The 25,000-nt window shown below is 39.9% G+C and overlaps 1 protein-coding gene across 2 annotated transcripts in view; it reads left to right on the forward strand.

The window, feature by feature from the left end:
• TRIM54 (tripartite motif containing 54) overlaps window positions 1–25,000 on the forward strand; it is a 1,123,771-nt gene that overhangs the window by 1,036,973 nt on the left and 61,798 nt on the right. For both annotated transcript variants that reach the window (XM_044075469.1, XM_044075470.1), the window contains one exon: window positions 9,988–10,074. In XM_044075469.1, the coding sequence (XP_043931404.1) occupies window positions 9,988–10,074 (87 nt within the window). The remainder of the gene's footprint in view (window positions 1–9,987; window positions 10,075–25,000) is intronic.

The following is a 25,000-nucleotide window of genomic DNA, read 5'->3' on the forward strand; positions in this document are numbered from 1 at the left end:
CCAGCAATTCTAACCATGTGGGTTCTGTCCTTGAACCAGTTTGCAACCCATCTAGTGACATAGGGGTTTATATTTAAGCTGGTGAGCTTATCTATAATGCCCGAGTGGGGTATTGTATCGAAGACTTTTGCGAGGTCCAGGTAGGCTGTGTGGACCACCTTCCCCTTGCCAATGGCCTTGGTGACTGTTTCAAAGAAATCAACCAGGTTTAAGAGGCAGGATCTGCCCTTAACAAAGCTGAACTGGGTAGGATCTAGTGTCTGTAGGTCCCCAATATCTTTATTTATGAGGTCCATGATGATCCTTTCCATAGCTTTGCAAACCAAGCTAGTCAGGCTTATGGGGCGATAGTTTCCAGGATCCGTTGAGGCACCACCTTTGTGGAGAGGGACCACTGTTGCTGTACGCCACTCTTTGGGTACATATCCTGTAGTAAGGCTGAGATTGAACAGTAGTTTTATGTTTGGGTTTAGCTCTTCTTGGAGTTCATGTAGGATGCAGCCCGGGACACCGTCTGGTCCCATTGATGCTGTGTTTTTTTGCTTTGGAGATGGCAGCTCTTAGCTGAGCATCTGAGATGTCGGGGGGCAGCACTCTGCTGGGATAAATATTTGCCCTTTTGGTGGGGATGGGGGGGAGAAGTTTGCGCTGAACCTGTCAGCTAGGATGTTGGCAATGTCTGTGGGTTCGGTGTATTTTTTGTCATTTTGGACTAATACTGAGCATATCTGGGAATTCCCACCCAGGTTCCTAACATAACTAAAGAAAGCCTTGTGATTATCCTTAGTGTCCTGTGCAATTTTTCTCTCAAAGCTGGCCTTAGACGATTGTATGAGTGCCCATAGTTTTTTGCTAATACTGATCAGAGATGCCTTCCCTTTTTGGGATTTTCCTCAATCATGTAGTAGCTTCCTCCTTCTATTGTATAGTTTGTTTATGGCTGGGGTCCACCAGACAGGACGTCTGCCTTTGGAGGATTGGGTCTTGGTTTTATTTGGGATTGCATGATCCATGCATTCCTGAAGGTGTTCATAGAATGCGTTTATAAAGGATTCTGCAGTCTGGGCCATATTTTTCACAGGCCTGGGGGCTTTGAAGGATTCCACCTCAGTTTTGAGGAGTGTGAAATTTGCTTTAGAGACGTTTTTCATGTGGTGTTCAGGGCAGGGGGTGGAGTCGGGATGTGAATATCCAGTGAGATTAGTTTATGGTCTGATCTTACCAGTGAGGGATACACTTCTGGTCTGGAGCATAAAGTCCCCATGTTGGTGATGATCAGGTCCAGTATGTTTTCCCCTCTTGTGGGAGTGGTAACAAGTTGTTCCATAGCATTTGAGTTTATAAATTCTAGGAACCTTTGGGCTAGGGTGTTGGAGCTAGAGTAATGCTCCCAGTCTATGTTTGGGTAGTTGACGTCGCCCAATATAATGGTGTTTGGAGAGACCTTGATATTTTCCAGTGTTCTCAGGAAGGTCGAGTGGAGTTCCTGGGTTTGGGAGGGTGGTCTGTAGCAGGCTATAAACTGGAAGGCAGTTTTACCCACTGTTAGTTGCACATGGATAGTCTCTGATGCTTCGTGCTGTGCCACCAACCTGGAGGTGTGGGTATCTTTGACGAATATTGATACTCCCCCTCCTTTTGTGGTACGGTCCAAGTTTTGGGGCCGAAAAACATGGTATGAGGTATAACCTGGTAGTGCTGGGGTGCTCTCGGGAGCCTTGAACCAGGTTTCTGTTACTGCACAGATATCGATGTTCTCCATGCTAAGGAGAGTTTTGAGTGCATGCATCTTGAGGTTTAGACTTCTGGCATTGAGTAGCATCACTCTTAGTTTCTTATCCCTTGTGATACCCATGGAGGTGGGTTTGTCTTTTGAGCTTTGCCTAAAAAAGGCACTATGGGGGTAGCAAGAGCCTTTGCCAACATCCAAAAGCCCAGGGGTGACAGGTGCAAGCCGTCCTTAGCGAAGCATCGTGGCTTGTCGAGCATGTCATCCCAGGCTGACATGCATTGGATCCCCTTTGAATGACACCAATACTAAAGCCAATTGTTGAAATTGATCATCTTGTCTTCATATTGTGGCATCATTCTTGGTGAGGGTAAGATGCTACTCAAGGTCAGGGTCATACCGACCTGGGCTACATGCTCAGAGAGCTCCTCTATGTCTCTTTTCATGTAGTCCAGGGAGGTACATCTCAGGTCATTCACACCAGCATGGACAATGACTGAGTCATATTTATACTTGCCTTGGAGTGACCTGAGTGCTTGTGTTATGTGGCGGATCCTAGCGCCTGACAGGCAGCTCACCATGACCTTCACCTTGTTCAGCCTGGTCAGCAGGACGTCAGTGTGCCTTACGATAGAGTCACCTATTACAAGTGCATCAGGTATGTTGTTTAGCCTTAAGGGCTGTGACTGTTCAGCACACTGGCTTTGTGAGCTATGTGTTGCACAAGTTTTGTTTTGGGGTAGCGGTTGCTTGGGTGTCTGCTTTGGAGGTCTCTGCTGCTTAGGCAGATTTTTATTTAGAGCCTCCGAGTATGTTTTTGTGTGTTTATATGTTTGGTTTGCTGTCGTGGTAGGTCTATGTGAGATTGGAATTGTAGTGAGTGTGGTTTCCTTCTCCTCCTGACTGGTTTCGCCAGTACTGAGTTGAGAGAGCTTAGCCTCCAGTATGGCTATATGGTTGCATCTCTCACATGTGTTGGAATTTGTTGGGAGGAGGAGAGGGTTGTCTGTGTACATGAGGCAGTTGTAACATTGCCTTGAGATTCACCAGCTGGACCGGAGAGGAGATTGACAACTGACCTTTGGACATGCTAGAATAGTATTGGGAATTCCTTTATAATTGAAAAAAAAGGGCCAATGAGGAACGAGGTACTCAAGGGGATTTTGTGAGGGTGTAGTGCTTTTAATATTTTAGTGCTGACTTATATAATTGCTTTAGTGAGCAAGTGCCAGGTAACTTAAATGCAATGTGTTTCAGGTAACTTAAATGCAAAAACAACAAACAGTAACTGTCTTTCAAGTGAAACAAAGAAATAAGTACATTAAGGAATGCAGATATCACTAGCGATCCACAGAAGCGCTGAAAAGACACGTTTTAGGTGGAATTAGCGTTTCAGGGAAATAACAAGCAAACAAACAAGCAGCATACAAATAAAGCTAGATTCAGCAGGTCTGGATCTAGTCTGCTACAGCAAACAAGGTGTACCAATTTCAGTAAGAAACAGTTCAAATATGCAGGCACTATAAGCCTTTAACCAGAAATTCCCAGCTCAGAAGGGCAAAGTCCAGCCTCTCCTCCCACAAGAGTGCAGACCACGAACCCTTTTAATGTAAAATAACTGGCCTGAAGCCCAAGTGCTTAAACCAGAATTAATACACTTTTACAATAACAGACACTGAGCCCTCAATCAGCAGTTCCCAACTTAGAAGGATGTAAGCTACCTTTTCTGCCACTACAGTGCAGACCACAAACCTTCTTAATGTAAAACAACTGGCATGAAGCCTAAGTGCTTAAACCAGAATTAATACACTTTTAGAATAACAGACACTGAGCCCTCAATCAGCAGTTCCCAACTTAGATGGATGTAAGCTACCTGTCCTGCTACCACAGTGCAGGCCACAAACCTTCCTAATGTAAAACAACTGGTCTGAAGCCCAAGTGCTTAATCCAAAAGACTTAGAATGATAGCTACACTTTAATCAAGTTACTACCAAGCAGTAATAAATACAATTGAATACTTTAAAGAATGCCTGGATTAGTGCTCAGGTTATACAAACAAAGCTAGATTCAGCAGGCCTGGATGTAGTCTATGCTACAGCAAACAAGGTGTACCAATTTCAGTAAGAAGCAGTTTAGATATGCAGGCGCTATAAGTCTTTAACCAGAAATTCCCAGCTAGAAGGGCAGAGTCCAGCCTCTCCTCCCACAAGAGTGCAGACCACGAACCCTTTTATTGTAAAACAACTGGTCTGAAGCCCAAGTGCTTAAACTAAAAGGCTTAGAATGATTTACACCAAGCAGTAATAAATACAATTGAGTACTTTTAAGATGACGCAAAAGCAAAATAAAGTAGGAAGAAACACAAATACAGTAAAAGCAGATTTTTTTTTTTTTTTTTTTTGAGTGAGCAAATGAGATGGGCCCAGGAGTTACAGGACAGAAACAAGTGCAAATGCAGGCCTTCAAATCAGAAGGTTGAAAGAGATGGAAGACCGCCCAAATGGCCAATAACTACGAATTCTGGGCCAGAACTACTCCTTATGTGGTAGACAGGTTACCTAGTGCTTACCACTACCACTAATAAGCTAGAAGGCTTCCCTCCAACACAGAAAGGCTTGGGGGCTCAGAAGCTTACAAATAGTCCTGGATACAGCAAATCTGTATCTGGAACACTAATTACAGGAAAGGTAGGAAACAGGCTTACAATTTTTTTTTTTTTTTCAGAAAAGTAGCAAAAACAGTAGTAAAAACAATTCACATGCAGTGCAAGCTGGCACACTTGAGTATGTAGCAATATTAGTCCACACACAGTTTGAAAAAAATGTAATTAAATTAAAAAGGACTAAAAGCAAGTTCAGAAAGGGTTTATTAGGTAGAATGCGGTAAAGAGATGGGACTGGGGGAGTGTCCTAGATCAAATCTACAGTGGGGCGGGCACTGCAAAAGCCACCAAATTTAAACTACAACCAAGAACAGGGGAGGGGGGGTGGGAAAGACGGTTTCAACAGAGATGTGAAGAATCACAGTGCAAATTATAAAACCCAAAAAATATATACTGATCTCTGTATATTTGCAGAACACTAAGACAACAGATATCTAAGCAACAATTTAGCTCTATAATACAGAATAATGCAGAAAAATATACTCAGCTCTATATATCTGCAGAAAATATTATGCTTTACAACATCGCTGACAGGAGTCAGTCAGCAGTCAGGCATGACTTTAAAAAATAATATGAATACCTGTTCTAAAATAAAATATTATTAAAGATGAAAAGGAATGTCTGGTGAACATTGGCAGTAGACCATGTACCACACAGCATAGCCCACAGATATCACTGCGGGCACCAGTTATACTGTGTTTTTTATAACAAAATGAGACACTAACCTGAATGTCATGGTCCATAATTCTAGACTAAGTGCTACCTCTCTACCTGAACAGCCATATGCCTTGCACAAGCCTGCCACATGGTATCCCTTACTACTGCTGCTGCTGGCTGGTCACCATTAGTCATAGTAGGACTGGAACTGGAAGCTGCAATGACAGCATGGGTCACTTCACCATCAGAGTGATGATTGACCATGTTATGCAGAATGCAACTTGCAGTAAACATCCTGCATGCAGTTGTGGGGTCATATTATTCAGGCACCTAAAATGACTCTTTAAGTGGCCAAAGACCCTCCTGATGACAATATGTGTCAGGAACAGAGCTGTGCTGTTGGTCTCTTCTGCAGCAGCAGCACTTGAATTTTTCACTGGTATCATGATCTGTGGCTGCAGTGGGTATCCAGCATTATCTGCACTGATATCATGAGCCGTGGCTCCAGTGGGTATCCAGCATTATCTGCACTGGGCATCCTGCCATGCAGGAAGAGGCAGCAGAGTGAGTTAGTGTGCCAGATATAGGAATTGTGTGCACTGCCAAGATGCTTGGCAGATATTTTGGTGATGCATCCCCATGCATCACACGCATTACCTAGCAATTGATGAAATGATAGCCCTTCCTATTGTGGTATTGCTCCCCCGTGGACCAGTTGGAGCCCTAATTGCAACATGTGTGCAATTTATTACAATGAGCACTTCAGGGAAATATGCCACCCTATAAAATGGCACTCATAATCCAGGCTCTGTTCTGAAGTGACACCACAAGATAGATGTACTGATCCACGTGTGCCACGAGTACATCCGGGAACTGTTGATGCATCCTTAAGGCAGAAGTCTGTGAGATACCCAGTGTGTCCAAAGTCTGTCTCTAGAAGGTCCCTGTGGAAAGTATAGTGAGAGGTATACATATCTTTGTATCTACAGGGATAGGAAGGTCATACCCCGCATTGGGGGGGGGGGCATACATACTCACTAAGACCATTATATTATCCCTGTCCATTCTGAACCTATCAAGTATCTCCTGATTGTCAAAATTATAGTGAGTGATTCTTGGCTTATAGCTCCTCCTTTTTGGCCAGCAAACACTGCTTGGTGCAAGCAGTTTTGGGTCAGCCAAGACAGGCAGCTCACACTAGCAAATAGCAAATCTAGTAGCAAGTGATAGCATCATTACTGATTCCTGGATACTAGTGATAGCATCATTACTGATTACTGGATACATGAAACCAAAATCATAGCAAGAAATAAAGCATGGGACAATTGGCACACCACCAAAGACCCACCTGACCATATTAACTAAGGAATGATACCAAGAAAGCCACATTGTTAGACAAAAAAAAGTCTATCAACACCTTCAGCAAAAATACCAGAACAAACCTCAAAAACTTTGGGCAGGCATAAACAAACTGCTCCACCCTGGCCAAACCTCCACCCCCACCCTCTCAACTTGTGACCTTAAAACTCCAGAGGAAACTGCTAACGTCATTAACAATTTTTTTACCAAAACCATCTAATCACTAGCTAGCCAACTACCCCCCACCAGCTCCTTTCAAAACTCCTCCACAACCACTACCCCACTCCCTTTCACTTTCCAACCTGTATCTACATCGACCATCAGATCTGTAATTAACAAACTAAAGCCCACTACCCTGGCAGCTGATCTCCTCCCACCAGAATATTTACAAAAAGGGGCAGATGCCATTGCATACCCTGTTTCAATCATAATGAACTGCACCTTGACTGAAGCCACTATCCCCTCTCTCTGGAAGGTTTTCCATGTCATTCCCCTTCATAAAGGAGGGAATTCTTTAGACCTCTCAAACATCCGACCAATAGCCATACTATCACCACTGGCCAAAATTATGGAAAAGTGCATCAACAAACAATTACTGCACTATCTCACCCAAAATAAACTACTGGCCAATTCTCAGCATGGCTTTAGGCCACACCACAGCACCACATCAGCCCTCCTATCCTTTTCTAACTCTATCAGCACCAATCGACACAATAACAAATTTACCTTAGCTCTCTTCCCAGATCTCTCTAAGAACTTTGATATGGTCAATCACCAACTGCTTCTCCATACCCTGAAGGAACTGTCACTGAATAGTAGCTCTATTAAATGGTTCCAATCTTATCTGTCTGATAGACAACAAGCTGTTTTATGGCAGAATACCCTATCCACATGTCTACCCATTACTCTAGGAGTCCCCCAAAGCTCCATACTAGGACCACTACTCTTGTCAGTCTTTATCACTGACCTACCCACCATCACTCCCAAGGCCACCTGCATCCAGTACGCGGATGACTCTACTTTAATCTGCACCACCTCCTCCTCAACTGAGCTTATGACCCTAACCCAGAATACTTTCAATGATGTAGAAAAATGGTTTGCAAACCGCCAGCTTCTATTAAACCCCAACAAAACTAAACTGCTCATCATTTCCCTCACCTGCAAATCCTCCTCACCATTCTTTACTATAAGTTCCAACAATGGCACAATCATATCCCCAGATACTCACACAAAACTCCTGGGCGTCACAGTCGATAACGCCCTAAAATATGATATCCATGTCAATCAAACCATCAAATCTGTCAACAAAAAACTGGGCTTCCTATATAGGATCAAACCCTTCCTCACTCCTTTTGCAAGAACCACTGTCATTTCGTCCCACCTACTATCTACCCTCTTCTATGCCTTCCCCCCTCTTCACTAACCTGAACCAAGCCACCCTTACCAAACTTGCTAGTTGTTACAACCATATTGCTACCTCTAGGACCCACCATTGTATCAGCTTAGCTCAACTAGGATGGCTGGAGTGGACCAGTCTTCTCCAATACAACCAGCTTATAATAACCAACAAAATACTATATCAACCTGAAAAAACACCAGCACTAAATAAGATCATCAAACCATACAGCAACCTGAGGTCACTACGCTTTGCTGACAAACTGCTGGTACAAACAACTAAGAGCATAAATGTGGCTGGAGACTCTCTATTCGCCATCTCAGTAGGCAAAACTTGAAACATGCTACCTGCCGAACTTACTCACCAATCCTCCTTAACCCAGTTCAAAAAAAGCCTCAAACTACACTTCCAACAGCATTGGCAGTGTCCCTGCTTAAACCCCGACTAATCACTACCTGCTGTTCCTGCAAACTCTCCCTAAGCATTTCAATCATATACTCTAATAAGTGTATGAATTCTTGAAGGGACGTAGCCCATAACTGCAAATATTATTGTCTGAAATTGAAGCCGCATGATTTTGATGTTGTCTGCTATGTTTTATCTATGTTTGTAACCCTACTGAAAACTGCATATTATACTTATCGCTAAATGTTTCTATTGTTCCTAATGTATTTGTACTCTGCTTTCTGGAGCTTTTCTCCACATGCCTCTGCTGAAAATGGACATATATCCAGTCGGACTTTCCCGATAAAAAAATGTAAAATATAATAAATAAATAAAATAAAGTAGATTGAATAGGTGCAATTCTGCTCTTTATAATGAATCTGCAGACAGCATGGAAAAGTGTGAAACTCTGACTATGAAATGCAAGTAGGTAGTAGAAGGCTTCATTACCATATGATGATTTGCATCATTTCTCATTTGCATCTCATTATGACTTAATTTGCTTATCCTTATTTACAGTCATCGCATGTTAGCGTAAGTGGCCTGTATGAATCATGGATTTGCTGCGCTCATTCATTGAAAGCGTGGATATCCTTTATGCTTTCATGTAATGACTATGAATACCACCCTAAATTTGTCATTTAAAAAGCAGTGCAGATCCTTTCTCTGGACTAGTTTGACATCTTCTAAACCCCTCTCTTAGAGCAAATAAGAGGAGTCTGTAGTCCTTCCCTCTGTCAAGTGCGTGTGCTGGAGTCTCTGGTTTCCTCCAACATCTTAAAAGTCGACTGACACTTGAAACAGAGTCTAAATTGCCCATAAGAGTGTTTGTGCATGTGTTTGTGTGTGTGTGTGTGTGTGTGTGTGTGTGTGTGTGTGTGTGTGTGTGTGTGTGTGTGTGTGTGCTTGTGCACCTTACAAATCCCGTCCTGGACTTGGTTCTCTGCATAACACCTGTTGATGGTAAGGATAAGATCCAGCTCCCTGTGACTTTAATGGGATAAATTAGGTATCAGAAAATAAAAGTATGAATGTATAATTTATTCAGCAGTTTTATGTTTTGTTATTTTTCTAGTTGCCTCTGAGTTGTCATCAAAGATCTGACATGACTTAATGCTATGTTCTGACTTTATCAGTTAGCACAATCATTTGATTATAGTATCCTGTTATTTTATTATTATTATTATGATATACATGCTCACAATTGTGCTAACTACTGTCACATGAGTAGGTGCTGGAAAATAATTAGTAGTTAATCACACTCCCCTCTCTTCTTCATTTTTTTTCTTTTCATGACAAAAGCTGAAATATGTATGCACTTTCATCTTTATTGACTGATCACAAACTTATCATGAATGAAAAATCTTGGTGGGTGATTCACATATCTCGGGAGTAAGAAAAGTGCACTGTGATAACAGCAAACTAACCTAAGGACATAAACTATACAATTTAAGTCTAAAATGCCTCATGCCACCAAACTGCACTATAACGTTCCTGCAGCCCCATTTCCCTGGAAATAGTGACAAGCCAGATAAAACTGCAGAAATGAAAGGATGTGAAACATTTGGAGCAGAGAGCTTGCACAAACCTAGGACAAATATTAAATATATATTCTCTTTTAGACACTCTTGTACTTGACCCTGATGATAACTACACCCTTATTTTATAGGAAAATGTTTTCTGCATCATTTGAAAACATTGCATTATCTTCTGAGATTTCTGTTTTATGTTTTATTCAAGTTTCTGAAGTAGAGGAAGATGAGGAAGATTATGAAGATCACCAAGAAGACACAAGGCATGAGGCGGAATCTCCACAAGGAACAGAAGGTTAGCAGAATGAAACAGTGCTAAAACTGGAGTAATATGCAAGGTGCTAAGCCTTAAACCTAGCACAAAATGATAAAATACACCTCTGGTGTGCTTATTAGAAACATGCTTGAAAAATGACAAAAGTTAGATAACACCTTGCATGGATGCATTGTACTGTAGAGATACACTCATTTTTTCTGAAACCTAACATAGCTTGGGAAGTAACGAACATGCCATAATGGCTTCACATCGATGGAGAATGGCTGTAGTTATTTCTGATGTATGTTTTAGATATTTATGTATCACCATTCAGAACACCATGTCAGAATCAGGAAGCTGAGCTCTTGAATTTTTTAATTTTGTCATAGGGAGGGTAGATTTCAACAAAGGTATTCATTAACATTCTAGTTCCTGGAGATCCACAGTCATAGCATTCTGTATCAGCTACACCCAGACTCACCTGTTCACTGGTTAATTTGTCTGTGGTGGATGTTTAGAAACTGCAAATTCACCCAGGGAGTTTCACCTGTATCACTCTTGGACAGGGGCAGTAGTTGTTGACTTAGTTCTGCTTAATACCCTGATATTCTTGAGAACAGGGGTTGTACTTGGCTAGGCTTGTAAGGGCCTTAGGGCCATTATCCTAGTAACCTCCTATGATCTTATGATCCTAAAAACAGGTTATAAGTCCTGGGAAGAGTTGCTTCTAACTGGGGAGCTGAAGAATAAAGAAATAAAATAGTTTAAGCTCATAGGAGGGGGAGGGGAGGAATAATTCGCAAACGACTGTGTATGAATTTTGCAGTCATACCCAGGGAATTATGGGCAGTAATGTGGTAATAGTAATAGTACATTACCATAGTTAGGAAACATTAACCCTGCTACAACAGTTTATTATTATTATTGCAAGTCTGGTGATGGTTCCTCCATTATCCCGATGAAAAACTAACGACACAATAAAATCTTTATCCAAAACAGGGAGTCGACCCTTGGGGGTTACAGTGTGTATATTGGGCTTATCCTCAAAATAAGTACTGTAACCTTTGTCAATAGTTTGTATTTCATATACTTAGGCTGTGCATTTGGCAAGGAAGATTGACTATTTAGACTGATAGTTATCGCCTCATGCCTGCTGTACTGCATGGGAGAAAATGAATGCAAGCCACATTAGCTTCATATTTAGCGACTTACCTGTTCTCTCTCACAAACTTTAAATACCAAACAGCTAACAAAGCTTCACCATCTTAAAAAGTCATTCAACCACTTAACAAACTATAAAACACAGAAATACTCAAACAATAAATAAATGTATGATACATAATTACATTAAAAAGCAACAAAATCACATGTCCCAAATCAAATGCATCACTACGTCTGCATAGAATAATAATAAAAAAAAAAACAGAAATCAGGAATGTGATACAAATTAAGCACACTTTAGGGCAATAAATCACTAAAACATATTTAAGTACACCACCCGATCAGCATCACTACAAGGCATCCAAACTCATTGTGAATAGCATTCTGATGAAAGTGGCAGCACGATTCCCACAAATAGACAATAAAGCAGTGTAGGAAAAAACATGAAGTAAATGACACGAAGAAAGACCAGCTAGTTCAACTTAGCAAAAGAAAACAGATAGTCAGCCATTCTAACCTAGCTGCCATAACACACATATCCATATGCATGCATGGATATGCACACATTCACACACACACACACACACACACACACACACACACACACACACACACACACACACACACACACACACACACACACACACACACACACACACACAATAAATAAAAACAACAAATCTTTAGCACCGACAAAATATCCTCTAATAATTAGTTGTGATTTTGCATTTTGTTGACAGAGACTATAAGAGCTGCAGTTATCAGAAATCAAACCAACACATGGATAATCATAAGGACTATAGGGGGGAAGGGTATGTGTTGTCTATAGGGGAAGGGTATGTGTTGTCTATAGGAGAAGGGTATGTGTTGTCTATAGGGGAAGGGTATGTGTTGTCTATAGGGGGAGGGTATGTGTTGTCTATAGGGGGAGGGTATGTTTTGTGAGAATTACTCCTACATATTTGATATAAGGAGGTAGAATAGATGAGGAAGGTAGTAAGGAATGCTTATGGGAGGGATTTGGGGAATATGAAAGTTTGCACTCACACACAAGAAAACATAAAATGTAGAAAAATGGGGTGGTATTGACACAAAAGAGATCGGACAACAGTAGATGAACAAAGACATAGGGTGCAAACTTTGTGATGAGGAGGAATGGACAACAAATGCAGTATGGGGAGTGACACACAAGGTGAGGCAATGCATAGCCTGGGGATAGGACAGAGTACATGGCAGATGCCACACTGGCCTAGAAGCCAACCCATACAGACATCCATCACCTTCTTGGATGACTTCATATGCAGGCTGTGCCTATGGTGGCCAAATAGTTGATCTTGTTCGTCATGCAACTCACCCAGCCATGCCAGGAGGTGTTTTGTGGTTTAGAGGTAGATATCCAGCTACTGTCAAACCTAAGATATCACCAGCATGCACAAGTGATGTCAACTGACCACAGAGGACCCCTCTAGGTTACTATCATCAAGATCCTCCTGTCTGCTCTTGAATAGTAGCCACAGATGTGACCTGGGATTTGTCCAGGTACATTTCATCAGGGGGACCTCATTCCTCTGCTAAGGTGCAGAGAGACAGGTCTGGATGCCACTGTTGGCTGAGGTGACCACTGTCATTCCTCTGCTACACTTGGACTCAGAAAAGGAAGAGGAAAAAGAGAATCCATTAACACACAGATATGTTACACATGCTATTAAGAGATATACGTTGCAGTAGTGCACATGGCATATGGACCTCACTGCCAGGACAGGCGTTCTGGCCTCCTGTGGCATCCATCCATTTTAGCTCCCTGTTCATCAAACGAGTAAAACAAAGTAGAGAGACTATAGTACAGTCCTGGTCCTGGAAAAGTAAAGGGGGGGTTAATACCTAGAGTAAAACACTGTCTGTCTGTCTGTCTGCTCCTAACATCTCACTGGCTACATAGATTAGGGTGGCACAACATACCTCTCTGTAGTGATGACAAAACTCATCACCAGAACATGATGCCAGTAATATCACTCAACATCTTGGTAAGCTCATATGCCAGGTATCAGACTTATACAAAAGGCCATCATAATGGTCCAGCAGGTGCTTCTGGAAGTCTGTATGGAGGAAGAAGAAAATAATCTTCAGATACCATATAGCAGCCCAGCAATCTGCAACATCTGAAGCTGCTATTGTCACTCAAACAGGCCTACTTCAGGAGCACAATGATAACCCGCATGAGCATGGAAGGATGTTGAGACCTTGCAGGATGCATGTCATGGTGCAGCAATGATCTCACAGGTGTCATACATTCACATGTACTGTATACCCTAGTATGACAGGGTCAAGCAGGTGAATGCTGCTAATGTTACTATCATTGTGTTTTATAATAGTGATTCTAAGATAGCTGTAACAGTGAACACCGCATTAACATAACTGCCATGCTATGAGGCCTGAAGTAACATGATAAAAAGTGTCATCATCATACTGAGATAGATCACTTTACTATGAGTAACTGTGTACACAGGAGCTCACTTCATCAGGACATTGGAGTTTCAAACAGGTAAAACAGGCATTTTGAAGGATACAAGGCACCTTGTAATGTAATCCTGCACTGAACATGAACAGGGTGATAGAGGAACTGCTGTATGTAGATGTGGAAACTCACCAAAGTGCTATGACCCACGTGTATCAGGCTGTGAGTGAGAGGGCATACCGGTGGCAATGCACAGAAAAGGCATGATGTGTCACATAGGATGTGATAGTCCTTGTATACTGGCTGAGGCATGGCATTGCATACAATGGGGAGGAGGACAGGGTGTGCAGTGTATTGCAAGTATTCAGTATACTGGCGCAGAAAGGATGTAGTGATAAGTCAGTAGGTGCAGTATATTTAGGAAAGGAGTTAGTGTCACTGCATTACAGGGGACAGCAAAGAGGGCACCTTGGGACAGCATACATTCATATGATATGGTGCATGCACATGCAACCATGCATGCACTCTTACTGGTTTGTGTAATACACAGATGAAAACATGTTGACATAGACCTGTCAGAATCGCAACAACTGGAAAAGTTCACTACTGACAAGACTGATGTATTACTGCAGGCCCTCTGCAGACATGGCAAGTGCATCCTGGCTAAACGTAGCATGGACAAGCATTTTTATGAGCAGGTGTATCAGGGAGTGATACAGACATCAGAGATGTGGATGGCCACAATCTATACCAGGTTTGGCTATGGGTAACCAGTATGATATTGCATGCCAGGAACAAGGCATGGGACATTGCCAAAGACATGCCCCCCACAGGAAAACCAACACAGAGGAATCTGACAGAGTTGTAGGAGTTCATAATGTCCCTTTCAGGAGAAGGGGTGAACCCTCATACCCTGTGGTGGACTTGATGTGAGAAGGGCATTGGGTGTCTGCAGCAGGATCCACTGGTTAATTTATTTATTATTTAACATTTGTTTACCAGGAAAGTCCAACTTGGAATGAGCCACTTTTCAGTGGATGCCCAGGGAGAAACTCTCCAGATGCAGGAATAGCTGTCATATACAGTGCAATGTACATGAAATAGGTCTTATTCAGCAAGAGGCTTCTGCAGCTCTATCCTCCAGGTACCTCATGTCTGCAGCTGCAATGCCATGCACAGTAAGTTATGTAGGCACCCGTATGGTATTTGCAGATTCTTTCATATAACAGTATACCTGCTGCGAAGCTGAGGGGTTCCATTTGTTACTGTGCTGCTACAGGAGTATTGTTTTCATGCTTTCACAGTATCTACTGGTAAAGTAAAAAAAATCAGCAAACTTTTTCCTTGGCTTGAGAAATTTCACACTTTCAATCTCTAGGAGGCTGAGAAGCTGCTGGTAAAGCAATACCCAGCTTGAGTAAAGTCTAACAGTTATCTAACAGTTACAGTCTCAGCATCTAAAAAGAGCCACATGCCGTCACAAGTGACCTTTAACTAGATTTCCTGATGTATTTGCATGGTTCTAGAAAATAAAAATCACTGCTCAGTTCTCAAAACAGTTAATAGGCTTTCAGTTCAGCAAAGACATAAATAGTAGTAATACACAACTTCCGTAAACGAGGACCCAAACTTTCAGTGACCATATCTCCATCCATTAGTGTTATGTCTAGTTTTCTGATTCATAAAAAAAAACATAAATACCACCTAGGAAACACCACAGAATGTAACCATTACAAAAGCAGTGAAATAACTTATTTTCAGTATAATTAAACTATCCCTGGGATTAATTAATGTCTACACTAAGTGTACACTCTTCTGAGTGAACAGGCAACACAAGCATAACTCATACCCTCTTCATCCTAATTTTAGTTCTCGTCTGATTTTATTGCAGCCTTAAATATCGAGGAGGATTCATAAAAGTTACGACAAAGTGGAGACTACATGTACGCTTAGTGTAATCTTTCTGAGTAACTAGTACACGCAAAACATGTGGTAGGGATGTTCTTGAATACAGATCATGTACACTTAGTGTAATGTCTTCTGCATACAATGTTCACAAATTAAACCTAGTGTCATCCCTTAAATTGTGATAACAGTCTTAACTTTCTCTTTCCCCTCCTTCATTTCCTTAACTCTTCAATTCCTTCTCTGTCATTAATTTCCCACATACTAGAGTCTACTATTCATCAATGAACACACTGGATCAAACTGGAACCACTGGAACAAACTCCCAATTCATGTAAAACAGCGCTCCTCAATGACCTTATTTTAGCATAACCTGGGCAACTGGATGAATGCAAAACCATAAATTTACACCAGGAGTGTCACCTGTATCCCTCTTAGACAGGGACAGCCAGTACTGATCTTAGATTCACATGCAAGCATAGACTCTATATCGTAGTCCATAAGGGAACCAGAGTATAACATTGCTAGGCTTGTATTGACCTTAGGGGCAATAGCCTAGTAATCTCCTATGACCCTATGATCCTTTGATCCTACAAATGCATGACATTATTATCCTTTATTTTCTGTGTTCTCTGAGAAAATCGTTTTTTCCTATGTACATTGCTTGAATTTAATACTTTAAAATACTTTATGTTGCAACTTTGCTTACCATTTGAGAAAAAATACATTACCATATGAGAAAAATGCATTACATTAAATAATTTCCACAGTAGCCTTTTAAAATAATCATTCTTGGTTATTCATCTTTTTGGTTGATAAACTATTACTTAACCCAACCCAGACTAAGCATATAAAGAAATTATGTGAAATAAAGAACCTTCTTAAACTCAGTGGATGACTTTACCAAGTACTTTCAAAACAAATACAGCAGTTAGTTTCAACATGTGCTATTAAATATTAACTTTATATTCATTCTCAAGCATTTCTCATGTATCAGACATAATTTGTTTATACACACATCGATTAAACTTACTTCTAAGACCATTACCAATATATCACAATTAAACCCTGCAGATTTGAGAAAAACACTAATATATTTCAAACTTTGCAAGTACTAATAGATCAATACATTTAAGAAACATTAACTATTTCAGGGATGAACTGCCTTCTCCAGTCTCATATGAGCTTCTTCATGGAACAAATGCAGAGTTTGTATTATGCCATATACTCATTTAATTTATTAGCATATCAAGTAATTAACAGTGCTTCTTAAATTCACTTACTCTGAAGTGCCAGCTTGTAGACTTCAACTAGACACTGTTACACAGACACACACACACACAAACACACACACACACACACACACACACACACACACATATATATATATATATATATATATATATATATATATATATATATATATATATATATATATATATATACATACACACAGTTTTACAGCTCTTTTCAAACAAATGCATTCAAGAAACATTACTTTTCTAGTTTGTAAGCTGCCTGTTATGACCTCACAAAAGCTCCAGGGATCAGTAATCGGTGAGATGAAGGTCTTGTGAGCTGGGTATAACACAGAGCAACAAGACACAATGATCTTAACCTTGTACCAACTCCTTGTATAACTTCTTCATGAATCTTAGCCATAATGTTTTGTAGACACTATATTAGGGAAATATTTACAAACTGTCCTTAAGACTTTGCTTCTTGTTGCAAAGAAACTGTAATTTCTACATCTTTAATTGCTGTGTGAAAATTCTCAGTCTTCCTCTGGATTAATTAACATAAGGCACAGCAACATTCCTACTAAAGCATACCTTTGTTATTATATTATTATATTGCTTACATGTTTACTTTTCTGTGTCTCAGAAGATTAATCCTTGCTGTTTTAGTGTGGTTCTTTACATGTCAATACACACTGGAGATTATGTAAGTAACAGAAATGGTTGAAATCTACAGACATTTCAGTTTGTTAATCAGGATAAACTATAAAGAATGGGCCTTTCTAAATGTGAGTATAACTTTCAGAGGACAATATGGAGGTAACTGTGGTAGAGTCAGGTCAAAATATTTGCAGACACGTTTTATGGAAAGGGAAGAAGAAAACTACAACCTTATGAGATTCATCTCACTTTAAATAAAAATAATTATCAGATCAAAACATGTTACAGAGCCCCATCAATGATCCCCTGAAAACCATACTTATTTCTTAAATACATTGGATGAACCTGAAATATGCAAAAATCTTTATTATCCTGGAAAAGTTTAGCTACCCAGTGATAAACTGGAAGACCTATACCTCAACCAGAAGCTTTGCCCAAAAATTCCTTGAATTCATAAACATAAATTCCCAGATCAAATAGACAGATAGTCCACTAGAGGAAAATCTGTTCTTAACCTGGTCCTTGTATATGCACTATCCCAGTGGTATATTCATCGCCAGTCAAGTATGACCACAAATCGGTAACCTCCTCCCTCAAAGTCTCTAAACCAGCAGATTCAAATTTCACAGTATCCAAAGACTTCAGACGCACAAACTTTGTACTATTTTATGATAAAGTTTCAAGTTCAAGTTTTAAGAGTTACTCCCAAAATTTGGACACAGCTTATAGTTATGCAAGTAAATTCTACTTTCACCTAGAAAACTCTACAAATTAACAACTAAAAAAAATGGGAAGGGTAAGAGCGAATCAGACTGTTGGTCCACATGATTAAGTAAACATTACAATAAAAGGAAAAAGCTCATTAGAATATAAATAGCAAAATTAAAGACCCAAAAGTGAAGGTCAACATCGATAGTTTATCCAAGGTACTGAAAAATGCCATCAGGAAATGAAGGCTTCCCATAGGATTAGACTAGCATGAGAAGCTAAGGATTAGGATGGCATAATGGTTAAGGTGTTTATCTTACAAACACAAGGTGCAGGGTTTGATTCTCACATGGGGTAATTGGCTAGGCTTAAAATGGCCCACAAGGGCACTTAGCCTAGTACTAACCTATAACATTTCCTATAACATAACATTAATACAAATCCTTCTTTACTTAATGTCAGGAAGTTATGAAACAACATCCAACATTGCTCTGAACTTATTCGTAAAGGCACTACCTACTCAGATCTAGTGAGCATCACAAATATATTAGTAAACACATTCAGTGCAAATGTCACCCCAGAGACGTCTGTTCAAAAACCTCTTATACCTAAGGATCGCAGATACCCTGGCATCACAACAATGCTTGTTATAACTACTCTCCCAAATAAAAAAATGCATGTTATAAGCACTCTCCAAAATAAAAAATGCACGTTATAAGTACTCTCCAAAATAAAAAATATACCCTCCATAGGACCTGATAACATACCAGGCTGCCTGCTGAATAGCAATAAACATGGGCTGGTGGACCCGCTGCTACAACTATCAACTATTCAGCCTGAGCTTATCCACCAGCGTTGTCCCTGAGGTTTGACATGAAGCAAATGTGATGCCACTCCACAGATCCATCACCTTGATAAGCCTCATCTGTAAGGCCATGGAAGAAGCCATAACAGACCTGATAAACTAAGATATAAAAAAATCTTATAAGATTTGACCTCAGAAGTCTGGCTTCATTAAGAGTATAACTGTCTAATGAATCTGGAGAATTTTTTTTGATAGGGTTCACAAGCCATGGGCAGTGGTCATGCTGCTTATGTAGCATATCTTGAGCTCGACAAGGCATTTGATGCCATGTAACATGTCAAATTTATTAACAAGTTAAATCCTGTCTAAACTGATTTCTAAGTAGTTAGATAGATAGCAAATTGGATGAGAGACAGAAGCCAGAATGTGAGGACGGCAGATGCACAAGCAGAGAAAACAAAAGTAGCAAATGGGGTTCCACAGGGACTTCTCTAATCACCAAATAAATGGGGAAACTCCTGTTAACCAAGTTTGCAGATAATTGTAAACTGGGTGTTATACTTAAATCCCCTTCTGATATGCAGAAGCTACAATTTGAACTTATACATGTAAATGGTTGTTGCTCTGAAAATGCATTAAAACTAAATACTAATAATTAAAATATTGTTGCATTTGGCAAACAAACCCACCAACCATCAAATAATATAAAAAACACTCCACTCCAAAATGAAGATTTTATATGAGATCTTGGAAGACAGGTCAGAAACTTCCACACCTTTGATCACTATCTTGCAACAGTGATCAGGGAATCCATCTATCTGGTATAGCTGAATGCAAAGGGTATTTCCTCTTGATCCCAAAAATTCCTTAACCCTCAGACCCTTCATCAAATACAATGCCTCCCTTAGGATGTATTTTATTAAACATGTCAAGCAAATGGAGAGACCCTAAAGGCTCCTGACAAATAAAATTGTCACCTTAAAGGACCTGAGCTTTCAACAGAGGTTGGAAGATTTGTCACTGTATGCAGAATGCTACACATTCCTTAGGGGTGATCTGTGCCTTGCCTTCTGGGCCATTAAGAATCCAGTAGTCCAAGATATTTTTTTTCTCTACAAATCAAACAATTCAGTGAACACTAGAACAACAGATCTGAACCTGCTTGAGCAAGTAAACAAATCACTGTTGAGAAACAGATTTGTCATGTGACTACCCCTCCTCTGGAACAAACGTCCTCTTCGATCAAGCAGTCTGACACACTATCTTCCTTTAAGAAGGAATTAAATAACTGGATGGATATTCATAAATTTACCACTGGTGTGACTGGCCTTGCAAAAGGAGATAAGACCTAAAGGTGACTATTGCCATTAATAGCCACATGGTCAGATTTCCTTGTACATTCTATGATTCCTTAAGGGAACTGTCCAATACAACATCAATGACTGGACTTGTACATGCATGCAATTGTCACAGTGATGTAAAACATACATTGGATGATGGCAGAGGAAAAGTTATTTGGGATGAATCACCACTATGAAAGAGAACATTATTTGGGTTATAAGCAGTGATGGTCTTTTTGTTTTATAACATTATTTAAAGGGAATGTTTGAATTGCTAAGTTAATTTTTAAAATGCCTTTTTTTCATACCACACATAATAGTGTCTTGGTACAGAAGAATGTGTATTTTAACTGGAACTAATAGCAAGTCATATGCAAGTGTGGAATTATTACTTTCCCTGCCTAACCTTATTGAAAATCTGTCAGTCTTCTGGCTCATTTCACCTGCTGATCTGTTAGATTACAATCATTTTTATTTTAATTGAACTAAGTTGCAGTTGTGTTTGGTCTGTATAGTGTTTTCTGATTGCCAGTCTATTATCTATTGATCACAATGCATGGTCAGCTAACAGCACTGAGACAGTACATTTAGTTAATGAGATGTCTCACATTTTGTGGCACAGTGATTGAAAGAATATAGCCCTGTCATTCCTGCATGAAAAAGATGCCTAACGTGAGAAAGACTTGCTGCTACGCTGACCCAGAGCAACAATTCCTGCATTGTCCTGATTGATTGCAAAGGGAACAGAGGAGGTCACAGACTGTTGATACACTACGGCAGTCTAATTGATTAATGGCTCAGTTTACTGAATCAATAGAGACCGTGAATGAACAAGTCGTAGCAAAAGAAAAAGCGTGCATTGCAGATCCAAGAAAAGAAGTAATTAGTGACTAAGATAAAAGAAAAAAGGCAGCTATGCTAAGTGAATATGGAGAAAACTTGGAAACTTGGAATGGCTTGAATCTTCATATCACTGTCTGCCTCAAAATGGCAGTGAATTAGATTCTATCCCATTTATGTAATGTGTTATGTAGCACAAAAAAGCTGTCAGTCTGATTTGTGGTGGCAAACAGTTGATGGTTTATTTCTCAGTAGAAATATAATTTGGTCTGTAGCCAGGTAAGAAGAAATGCAAGCACATTTAATACTGTCTCTTCATTTCCGCTTATTTTATCTGTGCACTCCAGCAGTATTGCTTTGTAATTCTTTTGCCATTTATGCATTCCAGAACTGCCTGTATTAACTGAGGAGAGAAAAAAGGCCATTTGTAATGAGACCCAACTTATGCAGTTCCTGTTCACATACGCATATTGTCTGTATTAGCCATCCTTAACCATATCTGCACCAAAGCAGGAAAAAATAAATTAGTCAGCCTTTTTACTGAGCAGTATTCAGTTACGGCATTTTTATAGAAACTAGTAACATTTCTGAGTCCTTGTAAATACCTCTATGTATGATTGCATTAAACCACTGGTGTTCAGTTTGATATATGGTAAACAGTAAGGGCAAATGTGACAAACTTTTTTTTCGTAAACAGAACTGTAACAGAGGGCTAGCCACAAAACAAAAATAGAACTAAATAGTGCCTTTTTTATTCAAGTACAATTTCTTGTGTTTATTTAACAGAAATGCAGATCATATCTGAAAACAGGGTTCTAACAATTGAATATCAGAGCCTCTTTCTGAACAGGCAGAAGTATTTTAACACAGCCAGTACAACAAGGTTTGAAGCTAACCCCTCAGTACTGGTTTTCTATAAACCAGAAGTCCAAGTCTGTCTAGAAAATGTACACAGATTGCACAGACCTAGACACTTCTTCCAAACTACTATCCACCACGGGAATCTGTCTCTAGAGAAAAAAAAGTTATTTTTATTTCCCTGTAAAGATCAGTAACCCTCCTCCCTTGTATGAAAAATGGTGTTGTGTTCCTAATATCATTTTGGTGATTATAATCAGCTCTGGAATAACCATATATTTGGAAAGGCAGAAAGAATGGACATGAAAGAGAGAGAGAGGGAGAGCGATCAAACGATAAAATGTGTGTGTAATCACTCTCTTTTTGCAGCAGCACCGTTTCTGCATGCAAAATGCTTTTTGAATCATGACATGAACAGCCATTTCAGTAAACCACGTGAACCTGTGCTGATTATATCCCCATTAGACATAAGAAAAAAGAACACAGACACAGCTCTCAAAGGAAGTATTAAAGCCATTAGATGATACCGACATGCGATGTAGAATCATAGGATCATAGGATCGTAAGAAGTTACTAGGCTAATGGCCCTAGGGCCCTTACAAGCCTAGGAAGTATTAAAGCCATTAGATGGTACCGACATGCGATGTAGAATCATAGGATCATAGGATCGTAAGAAGTTACTAGGCTAATGGCCCTAGGGCCCTTACAAGCCTAGGAAGTATTAAAGCCATTAGATGGTACCGACATGCGATGTAGAATCATAGGATCATAGGATCGTAAGAAGTTACTAGGCTAATGGCCCTAGGGCCCTTACAAGCCTAGGAAGTATTAAAGCCATTAGATGGCACAGACATGCGATGTAGAATCATAGGATCATAGGATCGTAAGAAGTTACTAGGCTAATGGCCCTAGGGCCCTTACAAGCCTAGGAAGTATTAAAGCCATTAGATGGTACCAACATGCGATGTAGAATCATAGGATCATAGGATCATAAGAAGTTACTAGGCTAATGGCCCTAGGGCCCTTACAAGCCTAGGAAATATTAAAGCCATTAGATGGCACAAACATGTGATGTAGGATCACAGGATCATAGGAAGTTACTAGGCTAATGGCCCTAAGGCCCTTACAGGCCTAGCCAAGAATATCATACTGGAGGTGGAGGGGGAAAAGAGAAGGAAGAATCAAGAAAAATGTAAAATATTTCTATTAGATTCTGGGACAGAGTAAGGAAAAGCAAAAGTGAGTTAGCGGACCACTTATCTTTCTGCCATACCTTAACGTACTCTTTTGCTAGTCTCATTACTCTGATTTATTGTGTAATCACCATGGTTTCCCATTTTTACACTGGCATTCTGTTTGAGGTTTCTTTCTAGTGATCTACACAATTAGTAGAGCTTTCTGATGCTGCAGTATTAGTGACACTTTGAGGTGCTTGTACAATTGCTAAATGTTTGTGCTGCTTCCCATGTCACTAATGATTTCTAGGGTTTAAGCATTATCAGTAGTTTCACTGCTAGCAGTCATACCAGACATACCTAGATGTGACTTTACTTCTATTATAGTGCCATCGTAAGGAATGTAGATCAATAAGAGAACACCAATAGCCTAACACAAATCAATCATTTCAGAGTAAATGAAAATAGATTAAAAATAAATTCCCAAAAGGTTTAATACGCAATCTAAATCTGTGTACAAATAAACAATATTTTGTGTGAACATGTGATGTTCTGAGGCCATCCAGCTTATAGTTTATGAAAACCTATGAGCTAGGATTCACAGACAAATTGCCTCATAGGTAAAGCTGCACAGTGCAGCCTGCATACTAGACAAGTATGTCTGATTTATAGCCCTACTATTGTCTAGAAATGCAGATCCACACAAACTGGTGAAAAAAGTTTTGGTGCTGTATTCAAATACAATAATTTGGAGGTGGCTGAGCTAATATGGCCCATAAGTAGCTTTGCTCCCTGCTAATGTAAGATACTTCTGCAGTACAGACCTCCTTCACTCCACACAACACTGGCTGTCCTGAAGAACAGAATAGAACCTGTGTAAGTGTACTCTGTTACTTTATAGTCTGCATCTATGCACATCAGTACATGTGTAAGTGTACGCTGTTACTTTATAGTGTGCATCCATGCACATCAGTACTTGTGTAAGTGTACTCTGTTATTTTATAGTGTGCATCTATGCACATCAGTACATGTGTAAGTGTACGCTGTTACTTTATAGTGTGCATCCATGCACATCAGTACATGTGTAAGTGTACTCTGTTATTTTATAGTGTGCATCTATGCACATCAGTACATGTGTAAGTGTACTCTGTTATTTTATAGTGTGCATCTATGCACATCAGTACATGTGTAAGTGTACTCTGTTAATTTATAGTGTGCGTCTATGCACATCAGTATATGTGTAAGTGTACTCTGTTACTTTATAGTGCTCATGCACATCAGTACATGTGTAAATGTACTCTGTTACTTTATAGTGTGCATCTGTGCACATCAGCACATGTGTAAGTGTACTCTGTTACTTTATAGTGTGCATCTATGCACATCAGTATATGTGTAAGTGTACTCTGTTACTTTACAGTGTGCATGCACATCAGTACATGTGTAAGTGTACTCTGTTACTTTATAGTGTGCATCTATGCACATCAGTACATGTGTAAGTGTACTCTGTTACTTTATAGTGTGCATCTATGCACATCAGTACATGTGTAAGTGTACTCTCTTACTTTATAGTGTGCATCTATACACATCAGTACATGTGTAAGTGTACTCTGTTACTTTATAGTGTGCATCTATGCACATCAGTACATGTGTAAGTGTACTCTGTTACTTTATAGTGTGCATCTATGCATGTCAGTACATGTGTAAGTGTACACTCTTACTTTATAGTGTGCATCTATGCACATCAGTACATGTGTAAGTGTACTCTGTTACTTTATAGTGTGCATCTATGCACATCAGTATATGTGTAAATGTACTCTGTT

Source organism: Protopterus annectens, chromosome 6.part1 (assembly GCF_019279795.1).
Source record: "Protopterus annectens isolate FY-2018-M chromosome 6.part1, PAN1.0, whole genome shotgun sequence".
Taxonomy (NCBI): domain Eukaryota; kingdom Metazoa; phylum Chordata; order Ceratodontiformes; family Protopteridae; genus Protopterus; species Protopterus annectens.